Source organism: Nelumbo lutea, chromosome 6, assembly GCF_056320005.1.
Source record: "Nelumbo lutea isolate HS-2025 chromosome 6, American lotus-T2T, whole genome shotgun sequence".
NCBI classification, from domain to species: Eukaryota; Viridiplantae; Streptophyta; class Magnoliopsida; order Proteales; family Nelumbonaceae; genus Nelumbo; species Nelumbo lutea.
In genome coordinates this window covers 7,003,777-7,016,008 of record NC_142689.1, presented here as the reverse complement: position 1 = coordinate 7,016,008, position 12,232 = coordinate 7,003,777, and the positions used below count along the sequence as shown (strand labels likewise).

The 12,232-nt window shown below is 35.5% G+C and overlaps 1 protein-coding gene across 6 annotated transcripts in view; it reads left to right on the top strand.

The window, feature by feature from the left end:
* The window catches only part of LOC148847095 (cell division cycle protein 27 homolog B-like), a 48,305-nt gene extending 42,061 nt beyond the window's left edge, over positions 1 to 6,244 (top strand). For 3 of the 6 annotated variants that reach the window (XM_088948543.1, XM_088948541.1, XM_088948544.1), the window contains 5 exons: positions 301 to 377; positions 1,668 to 1,787; positions 1,948 to 2,167; positions 2,317 to 2,598; positions 5,202 to 5,477. In XM_088948543.1, coding sequence (XP_088804669.1) covers positions 301 to 377; positions 1,668 to 1,787; positions 1,948 to 2,167; positions 2,317 to 2,598; positions 5,202 to 5,252 — 750 coding nt within the window. In that variant the 3' untranslated portion in view covers positions 5,253 to 5,477. The other 3 variants (XR_016100390.1, XR_016100389.1, XM_088948542.1) reach the window with 3 other exon arrangements.
* The last annotated feature ends 5,988 nt before the right edge of the window (positions 6,245 to 12,232 follow it).

The following is a 12,232-nucleotide window of genomic DNA, read 5'->3' as shown; positions in this document are numbered from 1 at the left end:
TATTCCTTTTAATTCTTCTCTTGCCACTTGTGTTATCTATTATAGATAAGATTTCTACAAGGATGTGTAGTTCCTGGTTGCACTGAGGCAAATAATTTGACCAAATAATTAGTTTTCCCCTTTTTATGTATGATAGTGGTTGCTGAGAGGCAAATAATTTGACCAAATAATTGGATAAAAATGGGTTCAAACTGTCAACTGTTAATAATGAATTTCTGGAATGTGATGATGATTGGAAACCTTTATTTGATCTAAGTACTCCTTTTTGTTTCACTGAATGGTGTCTTTCTTTTTGGGCAGCATTTGAAGGAAGAGATGAAATTGAGCTACCTTGCTCAGGAACTGATCTCAACCGATCGCCTAGCTCCACAATCTTGGTATCTCCTTCAAACATCTGTTGCTGTGAGCTCACATTCACAGATTTTCCCCATAGACATTTTACATGCAACATGTTTTATATTTTCAATCCTAATAGTATCCTTTTCCAACCATAGGTATTGTGCTTACTTATTTCTTGAAGTAGACATCTGGGGCTACTAATAGTCCAAGTTAACCTATGTACGCACACTTCTTGATGTTTAATATATGTACGCCTCTCATGGTTTACCTATAATAATTTCACATAAGATGTCTAAAATTGTCATTTTACAGGGGATATATTTTGAGGAGAGAGCAAGAGAATTAGCAGCTAAAGCCCAGTCAGTTGTAGTCAGGTCTTAATCGGTTCAGACCCAATAAGCTTGATAATAGTTGGCTGGTTCTGGGTCTATTAGTTAGAGCCTATAGGGCCTGGTTCAGAACTGTATCTACCTTCACACAAGATGACAGCCCTACTGCTATCTTCAGTTGTTATTTTCACCCACATTGCCTTACTATTCCACCCAGGCCCTCATATTCAGACCTTTGATGCATGTAGTCCCAGAAATATATTCACTTTGAGCGAACTGTTGGAACCTTGGAACCATGTGATTCTTGGACTGTATTTCTTTCTGTTGTCCTTGTCTCATCTGCCTTATCCCACCCTGGTGAGGACTGCTCATTCTCTATATTACTAACAGTACCACTGCCTGCCTATTGATGCTGGGGGCATACAGTAGGGATATTTTCTCAGCACATTTGTCAGATGTAGTTGCATCTAACAGGTGTCTAGGTGGATTTCTTTTATAAAGTACTTGGGATTTTTGGTTGTTTCTTTCTGTGAACATTAATCAGCTAATTGTTAATGAGTATTATGTTGCACATTGTCTCCTACTGCACGACAACAGGGGAAAACTAGCTCTTTTAGATGTTCTTTGTGATAAAGGAGTCACTGAAGAAATCTGATGACTATGGCATCTGCCTCTTGTAGCTTCCAATGGGAAGACTTTGATAGAAAATTTCCAGCAACTAAAAATTTTCTTTAAGAATTTTAAGCTTTTAGGTTTGCACTTTCTATGTCCAGATTGTTTTCCTTATGTTTTTATTTATTTGAAATGATCAAAGAGCTCATAATTTAACAATGGAAATGGCATTAAACAGAAGTGGAATGGTGAGACAGGATTCATGTATCAGACCCCATATAATTGGGGATAAGGCTTAGATGATGATAATGATCTTTTTATTTATTTACTTATTTGATTGTTATCCTTATCTTGTTGTTATTTTGTTCTTAATGGAATGGCATACAGGTGTGCCGTGGGAAACTGCTATAGCTTGCAGAAAGATCATGAAACTGCTCTGAAAAATTTCCAGCGTGCTGTTCAATTGAATTCAAAATTTGCATATGCCCACACCCTATGTGGCCATGAGTAAGAGGCCCTCCTTTTTATTTCAAACTCATAATTTAGAGTTTGAATTTCATAGATCATGATTGCTTTTCCTGATTAACTCTTTCTTCCAAACTATTTTCGTTTATATATTTGTAATTGATAACTGTACCCTTACCATAAATATTTCCTTTGTGAACAGGCATGTAGCTTTAGAGGACTTTGAGAATGGAATAAAGAGCTATCAGATTGCTCTTAGAATAAATCCAAGGCACTATAACTCTTGGTATGGTCTTGGTATGATATATCTTCGCCAAGAGAAGTTTGAGTTTGCTGAGCATCATTTTCGAAGGGCTTTCCAGATCAATCCATGCTCATCTGTTATCATGTGTTATCTTGGAACAGCTTTACATGCTTTAAAGGTTGACAAAATCCTTTTAAGTTGCATGCTTTTGATTGCACAATTGGATGGCATAAAGGGAAATTCTAATTTGCTAATTAAAAATTCATTTTTACTTAAATATTGTGTTCTGATGTTCAACTGAACTTCTGTGCTTCTATTATCTGGCAGAAAAGTGAGGAAGCTTTGAATATGATGAACAAGGCCATCATGGCAGATAAGAAGAACCCATTGCCCATGTATCAGAAGGCTAACATACTAGTCAGTCTTGAGAAATTTGATGAAGCTCTGAAAGTTCTAGAAGCGCTTAAAGAGTATGCACCTCAGGAAAGCAGTGTATATGCACTGATGGGTAAGATCTATAAGCAATGGAATATTTATGAGAAAGCAATGCTTCATTTTGGACTTGCGCTGGATTTAAAACCATCTGCAACTGATGTTGCTACCATTAAGGTATGCCAATCATGGTTGTCCTTTTTGTTAGTGCAATGGATATTAGTTATAGGATTATAGGAAGCACCTGTTTGTTCTCAAAATTATATACTGTGTCTGAAATATGGAAGTTGATTGATTTAAATTACTATTGTCTTTCAGATAGGGTGATTTTCTTATATTTTTTAGAGGAAATTAATGTTATTAGTAAAGAGCATCACTATTTTTTAAATTTTTAAACATGCTGATTGGTATGTAAAATTAAGGATCTAACCTGAAATTTAGTTTTTTCATTGTAAAATTCCATTACCTAGGCAACTAGGTGTTCCACTGTTGCATAGAGTCGCTTCGAAGCCTTGAGAACTATGATTAATATTGGAAAATAGATTTATGGAGCTTTTTTTTCCATTCATATGCTTAGGATTTAGGACTTTGTTTTCTTGAAACGTAGAAATAAAATTACTGGATATCAAATTCTTTACCTTTTGTTTTGGTTTTAATTAAAATACTTAAGCCAAGTGAATAACTCCCCTTCTGAGATATTGTCATTGATTATATATGTGAATATTCTTTATTAATTCTTGGAGTTCTGAAGGGCTTCATGAAATAAACAGACTTTCTACTTTTATGACATTTCTTTACAAGCAGGATAAGATTTGGCGTTCAAATAAATACAACACTGTCAATATTGAAATTGCATTATTTGATTCTGTATTTACTTTTTTGCTGTTATTTCACATACTAATACAATGCTTGCTTACTAGTCAAGTTGTCTAGAGAGCTCTAAATGATCCAGAAATTTTACACGTGACAATAGTTGGAACCAACATGATATTCGTAAATTTATGGGATAAACTTCAGCTCAAAAGCTCTAGCATGTGTCTATACAAGGCTATTGGTATGCCATTTTTCAAATTTAAACATTAGAACCTTGAAGAGTCAATGTTACTCAACCTTGCTTAGTAAGTGTTCCATCCAATGCATTTGCAGTTCTTGGTAAGCCATTGAATTCTTATCAGCATATTCCTTGCCAACCAATTAAGCTTTCAAGCACCTCCCTATAGGCCAAAACTACCTTCTTCTTGTTCTTTAGCCAGCTAACCACCACCTAAGAGTCACCTTCAATAATTATCATGTCCACTTTTATATCTTTTGCTTTCTGCACTCCAGTCAGCACAGCATGGAGTTCAGATCCTTATCCCTAACTTAAATACCCTTCCTATCCTCCTACACCTTAAGGACCTGGGTTACCCATTAGGAAGCCTTTTATGTGTATATATACACATACATGTGGGTGCAAATTTGTGAGCTTGCCTAAATGACCTAGGAATCTACCTAATTTGGAGCTTCCAAGGAATTTCAATGTTCCTTCAACTTTCTATTCATGGAGAAAAAAATTGGCTCAAAGGATTTTGGCACATGTTCAAAATAGACCCTCTTTCACGGCCAGATTTATAGTAAAAAATTAAAAATGTGGAGAGCTACTATCAATTTGGAAAAACTCCAATAAAGGGGTAGGTATACTGTTGATTGGCTGTGGGATTGAACATATGTTCAATCCAGTAGGTCCCCTATGTGATAGACAATCTGGATTGGCCACAGGATCTCGAGTTTGGCAGCAATTGGAATGGTCTTGCAGGGAAAATTCCTACTCGATGTGAGTAGATAACCTTTTTCTATAATATACATCTATATATTGAAATTCTGAAAATGTTTCATCATCCATTCCAAGTAATCAGCCTTGAAGGATCTCTTTCTTTCCTCTGAATGAAGGGTTCATCTTCCCACTTTCTCACAGATTTGAAGAAAGAAAACCTCTCTTGATCAGTATGTTGGAGACGAAGTTTTACCCAACTATATACTGAAAAGGGGTTTGGGTGCAAACAATTCAGCCCAAGGGTATTTATGGCTCATCTGTCCGTGTCATTGACCACAGTTCATCTTGTTTCAAATTGGTACCCATTTGTACCCAGTCTTCTTCCATCATTTTATTAGTTACTACATTTGTTGGTAGATGATCTTTTGCCTTCTCTTCCCTTGTTTCAATGTCTCCCCTTCCTATGGTGGAGGATTAAAACAATATATTTAGCTGGTGGAAAGAGTATATCCTGGCCAGTCAACCTCTTTCAAGACCCCAGATAGCTGGGACAAACATTGGGTAATGGCCTTTAATAAGTATATCCTGGAGTATTGCAGTGCACACCCAACCATGTAGCATCATTAGTATGGCCTGAGTGAATTCTTCGACTGATAATGTTGTCTTTTCGTGTAATTCATTCATACCTCATTTTTGTATATGGATTTTATTTTACCCTTTTCTCTCATTCAGACTGTATGATTGTTGGAACTGTCAAATGACTCAAAACTTCTGAACTTAGTTCATTCTTGGGCATCAATTGAGGGTGTTGAAAGTCTTGATGACAATCAATGCAAGTGTTTGCTATAAATTATAATACAAAAAAAAATGGTACTCAAATATGGAAAAATATGACATCAGAATCGTGGAAAATGAAAAAGCAATGTGCAGTTTGGTTTTGTTGAACTTGTTGGCATGGCTAAAATACATGAAGCTCAGAGTGCCTTTTTCTGTATAGAAGCTCATACAGTATTTGTGTTTTTGACAGTTAGCAATTGAGAAGTTGCATGTACCAGATGAGGTGGTGGACAACTTGTAGCATACTTTATAGAGAAGTGCACAGAGCAAGGGGATCTTGTAACAATATCCCTACAGTTTTATAGGTGGGTATGAAGAAACGATTTCTGACATGTTGCCAGACAGGCTTGTATCATTGGTTTGAAATTTATAACAACTGCAATTTTGGTGGTCCATATTCTCCAAAAGTCGCAACATATGCTTTTCAAAATAGTGGGCGTAGAGCATAACATTTCGCTTAAACCTACCTTATAGGAATTGTGCCATATTTCCTGCCACCATTGGTGTATGCCAGGGTTTACAGTGCTCTTGTTTGCACATCATCATTTCCGGCCACCATTGGTGTATCGGGTATTTTCTGTTTTCTCTAACATTTTTTTTTTTTTAAATTGGTCAGGGAGTTGGTCTTAGGCCTGCTTACCAGCTGAAGCTGGTCAAAACCCCAAAAGACCCTTAAAGTATCAGTGATCTGCCATCTGTGATCGGATTCAGTGCTTGCAAAACCGTGTTCACATCATTCTCACAGCCTTTTGCAGCCGTGCATTGAGAATATATCGGTACTTATATGCTTTTTTCATGGGGAGATATTTCCATTGCAAGGCTGCAAGAGCACGGTCTTGTGAAGGCCAAATCGGATTTCAATAAATCTTGTTAGTGCTGTTCAGAAAACTGGACTGGTGAGAGATTGCTATCAGATCGATCACATGAGATTCACTTCAGCCTCCCATACATGCCTTTTTTAAGGAATGCTTCTTTCAATCCAAAATCCAAATTGTTCCAAAAATGTTTTAGGGAGAAACAGCAATCGTACATACATTTGTACTATTGTACTAAACACAACCAAAAACAACAGAAACCTTAGTTTTAAACATTACCAGATACCAAATGTCAAATGCTGGCAGTTGATGCCTTCGTATATTTTCAATCTCTGAAATATCAAATACTCTTGATGAACACCATTCCTCTTTATGGTAGCATCTTTCTTTATCAAAAAGCTTAAGTAAGGAATTCTCGTGACGGGGGTTGTAAATATTATTATTAGATACTTTTTCCATTTTTGTTTCTCAGAAGTATTTATAGTTTTATTCGATACATTTGAACGGTAACAAAAATTCTATTAGAATTGTTTGGAAGCTCTAAACTTTTGGAAGGGGAACTTGTTAGGTGGGATCCCTTCAATTGTGGGTCCTGATCCTTTAATCATTTAACAGGTGGCAATTTATGATTCTCTTCCAACCTCAGTATATAGAAATACAAGTACAACGAAAAAATAACTGACAAGGAACATAAATTTTATAGAATTTACATAGTTGACGATGATGATAACATCAAACAAGAAAAATATGAATTAACAGAGAAGATATTGAAAATCATAGCTTTTGGAAGAAACGAAGAAAAGAAAGAATAATAAAACAACACCAAAACAAAAAACAAAACTTGTATAGAATTACAAACAATACCGATAAAGCAGGCTTTTAGCCAAGAATTTATTAGAAAGCATAGATTATTAAAAATAAGATAAATCATGTATGATGTATGGTAGGTGACTGAGGCTCTCTTTAGCTTTGTTCCTCCCTTTATAATGGTTAATTGATAAAATTTAAGGTAACCGTCCCGTCACTTAAATGTCCAAGAAAAAAGGTGATTGTGAATTATGATATTGTAATGGTAGGAAAAAGAAAAACCTTAGTTGTTCATGTTTGATAGCCTGGGCAGTCAATAGCACGCTTCTTGCATGATACATTATATCAGTTCACCCCTTGCAATGATCCATTAACTGAACTTGATAGCATTTTTAATTGTTGCAGATCAATCATTATATCCCATGCCAGCCACAACCATAACCACTCAATCACACACCCCCTATCCATCCATTCATTGTAGCAACTTAACCAATATGGCAAGGATCCTCTCTTTGACCATATTTGAAAGCCACTTCTGTCATTTTTCAATCTGGGTTACGTTAGAGATAAGTCATTAGAGGAAGAAGAAATTTCATGATAATCTGATAAACTACGTGTTCTAGTTGTTTATCTTTAATTAATGCTTTCTTTTTATGAAGAACTGGTTAAATGACCATTGTGTACCAAGCAGGGGACAACCATCATTTTTTTTTGGGACCCACTACGCATGTGATGAATTTAGTTTGCATTTTTTTTTTTATTTAACACAAGTAATCAAATTGCCCACTAGAAAAAGACATTAAAAGGTTGGATTTGTAATTAGCTTTTCAATTTTGTTGGGTTTTATATGGAGTTAGTAAACTAAGTTGATTTTGGTTTTCTATTAGAAGATGTGAGGTAATACTTTAATCTAGGTTAAAATTTATTCATCCTTTTTTTTTCTGAGTAGGAGCCCTCCTGATTGACATCAATCATGAACTCCAAAAGCTATTGATTAATTTGATGAAGTTATTAAAACTACTTTCTTTGTAAAGTATATTGGGGCCAATGTTTTGAAAAATGAAAATCGAACTGGACTAGTTGATGTGGTAATTATTTCCATTTCACCCTAAAATCCCTTTTTAGTCAAAAACTGCTGATTTGGTCAATGACCCATTAGTCGAATGGTTGAATCATCAACTTGAACAACAGTTTTTACTGTTTTATTTTATTTATTTTTTAAATCAAAATGGGCCATCCATTCAAGCTGGGAAATTGGACCATTCGACCTGTCAACCGGTCCCCAGAACAGTTCTATATCTGTTCCGATTTCATAGCTTCCAGACTTTAGCCCACCTTACAAACCAGAAGGAGTGAAAATCCTCCCAAATGGGCATTCAGTATAGATAAGACATGCTTTTAACGCCGAAGAGATAGGATTACATACCCTTTACAATGAAGTTAAATATTGACCTCATTGTTGCACAAATCTAATCAAATTGAATTTTAATTTGCTCAAGAGGTCTCACACTTACATGCAATCTACTACTGCTTTTATATTATCATTTATTATATATTGAACTGAAACAATTACTTCTAATTTAAGTCGCCTCTGGTCTAGTAAACCAGGATTACATGTTTCAATTATGGTGTTTGGACAGGGCCCGAGTCAGGAAGTAGCAGCCCAGTAACTTGCAATGTGGAAATTATAGTGTTATACATGAATAAGTTTGAATTTAATTAAATGAAGAAGCAAACGTGAATGACGATAGAGAGAAATTATAATTGTGTCCTAATTAGATAGAAGATTAATTTGCACAACATGAATGTTTGTTGTTTTCATTGCTTTTTAAAATTGCCACGTCAGTGAAAAAACATAAACGTGTTCTTTCACTGTACTTTTATTTTGAAAAAAAAAATTCAAATCAGATTATTTTAATTTATTTTTAGAACTCCCAAAAACAAAACAGAGGAGAATATCTTTTAAAATATTAATTTTCAGCCAATCACCTCAAGTACGGAAATCATTAGATCAATTGTTTAAATATTAAGATGTTTATATTAGTACTTCTGAATGCTTCATTGATGGGACAAACAATCGTGCAGCTGGGGTCGGAAATTACTTAAATAGAAACAGATCGATAGTCTTGGGGGCAAAGGATCTGGTTTGGGTTTCCATAATTTTCGCTAAATAGGTCCCAGCTGGTAGGTCATTTGACCAAACTAAGCTCCAATAGAAGACCATAGCCATTTGGATTAGATTTTGATACATAAAATTAAATTACACACGATTGGGAACAGAAAAAGCCTCAGGAAGGAGGAGCTCTCTGAATAATACAGAAATGGTAAAAACAATGTGAATAGGCTGATTTTTGGTAGTGATGTTGCTTAGTTGTGATCCAATCAATGGTGGTTTATAATAGTTGAAATACTTGATAGGTGGAAAGTTATGGCGTCCCCGAAGTCACGCTCCATAGGAAAAGGCCAAGAGCGAAAGGTTGTAGTCTTGTAGAGTTGGGGGATTTCTTTTGGACGTTCATTTTCAACATCGATCGGTGACGAGGATGACGATAGTGATCGTTCGGTGAAAGAAAGAGCAACTGTTGGATTGGTTGGTATTAAGACTTTAAGAGTTGAAACGGTGGTCACCCATCGAAAATTGTGGTTCTGCAAAGGCAATTAATTACTAGTAAGCCAATTTATTTACAGAAGAAACAACCATCAGAGTGAGAGTAGTCAATTTTAGAGACAACGATTAGAGATTAGTCAATGTTAGAGACCACGCTAAGGCATTGTGTTGTGTGTGTGTGGAGAGAGAGAGAGAGAGGGTATCCCCTCAATCAAAAAAAAAACAGAAAAAGACAAAGCTAATTCCTCCACCCCATGGTTTTTGAACCACCGTTGATCTGGATGATAGGACCATTCAGCCTGGGAACCATTAAGGTAATCGATTCTGTTTTATTTCAAAATCGGTTTCTGGCCAAAAATCATTAAATCAGTTAAGAATCCATTGACCTAGGCAGTTGAACCGTCCACTCATTCTATGATTATTGGTCATTTTTATTTTTAAATTTTTTTATTAAAACGAACCATCTATTCAAACTAAATAATTGGCCATATTAATTCGGTTTTCCAATCGTTTTTTAAAACCATACCCTACCCCATTAGCATTTTCACACGCGTGCAGTAGAAACTTCAACAAACAGAACGCGTTATGAGTATCTTTGCTTAATACCAAAAACTGTTTATTTTTGCTTGCAGGTGTCAATAATAATAATGTTATTATTAACATTTTTTGTTTTGATGAAAAAATAAGGAAATAATAACTAAAACATTTTAATCCTACCGGTTTGATTATAATACCGAGAAGACAGGATATCGGAACAACTTACAGCCCATCAACTGGTACCATAAAACAGGTATTATGATACCATGTCTTTTCATTATCATAGATTTTTCCAATCCCTAAAGATGTTTTTGGCATTTTTGAATCTAAATACTTTATTTTTATTTTGATGCTTAATTTAAATAGAATGGAGTAATGAGATAGGAGTCTTCTATCCCATATAATTGGGATAAGGCGGGAATAATGAACCGTACATTAGACTTTCATTATTTTTACTTTTTAGCATGCCAGCCCGTTTGGGAGGGCTGAAGCTCAGCGAGTCAGCTTTTGGCTTTTCGAGTGGGCTCCTCACTGAAGCTATATTTGCTGAAAAGTTTAGAGAGCTCAAATCTACTTACTCATGGGAAGAGGCTGCGCACATTGAATTGGATTGGAATCTTATTCTCACAAGTTCCTCCCACACCTTACTCATAGGAACACATTAATTGAGAATATCTCCTTTACCACTTTAGTCTCTTTGAGACTTTGATTAGCTTAGCTTCAAAGCAGCTGAACCAGCTTACTTGAATCACAATTCATCGGTCCAAAATGTTTTTCTTTTTTATGCATATATATTCGGTCCAAATTGGTTGAGGGCAAAATCATGAACACCCATCTAGGTAACCTAATATCAGTGAAGACAATGGTGTTTCATATACATAAGCCTTATGTGTTTACTCTAATAGGTTACCTAGATGGGTGTGTATGATTTGTCTCCTATCCCTCCCGTTTCCTCTCAAATTTGCCCTTAATTCAAAGCTTGATAAGATGAAAATTATTTTTAGGGAAAATTCCAGATTAGTACCCTGTATTTTAAGTCTACTGTCATTTTGGTTCTTAAACTTTAAAATGCAACAATTTAGTATCTGAATTTTCGAAACGTGACAATAAAATACATACTGTTAATTAGCTGTTAATCAATCGTTAAGTGACACTTTAAAAAAGACACAAATGTCCTTCGAGTGTCATCTAATTTTTTTATCAACTATCTAAACATTGACAAAAAAATGTTCATAGTCCCAAATTCTTGCCTCTTCCTTTCAAGAAGGTTGGGGTCATCGGAATGCCCACCTAAACGTAACTTCAAATTTCTTAAATGACAATTAAAGAGCAATTGCATACTTTTCAAATGTCACTTAATGATAGATACTGGATTATCATGTTTTGAAAGTTGAGGTGCTGAATTTTTGCATTCTAAAATTTAAGGAGCAAAGTGGCACCGAGCACAAAGTAGGGTAGAGAGTATTAATGGGGAGTTTTCCCTTACTTTTATATTCGAATGTACTTTTTACAGAAAAAAAATAATAAAGTTGATTGAATTTGCAAAATGGGATACATTTTGAAACATATTACGAAAACAAAAAATAAATCGTTTTTAACAAAATTACCCCTTCTTAAAATAAAATAGGCAAGTGAAATGGTCTTCCTCCTCCCGGACACCGAACTCGAGCATCTCTCTCCTTTTCCATGTTCTGTTCATCGTCTACCAACGACTAGTGAGACTTAGCATGGAATGTAGCATCAGGTTCTTTCCGGAATTTACAGTTTTATTTCAAATTAAAAGAGGGTTGACTTTTGTCCTTGTTTCTTTATGCTCTCTTTCGTCCTCAATTTTGACTTTTAAGAATGGAGATGGACTTAAAAGTTTAGGTTCCATGAAAATACAGGGCTCCTAGGTTCAGTTGCCCTGTAAAATCCGTTCCTACGAGACGTACCGCAGCCTATTTCTATCAACAGAGAAGGGAAGTAGGTAAAACGATCAAATGAGCTAGAGATGCTGGGTAACCCACTTGAGCTCCCCCAAGGGACTCGGGACTCGGGACTCGAAATTCAAATGAAGCAGCTATTATGTGTCATGATTTTGTGCTTTGCGTAGATCAGAACGGAGCATTTTAACAACTGGGAAGAGGCTTTGGATGGGAATAACAGATTACAGAGGGTTGGCACTCGCACACAGGCTTACCACTTGAGAGTTGAGTGCTCATCCATCAGTTGTCTGCACTAGCTTTGATCGTTGCTTTAGGTACGCTTCGTTTTAATCCTTCAATCCCTTATTTTAGAGTTTAATCAGTTTTTAATGATTAAATAAAGTTTTAATGGGTTCAATGGGATGAAACGGAAGGAAGGATGTTCACTTCAAATAGTTCAATGATTATACAGTTTGGATCAAAGATCCATAAATCAAAATCAACTATAGGACCAAGTAATAATTAAACAAAAAATGTGACCAGTTTA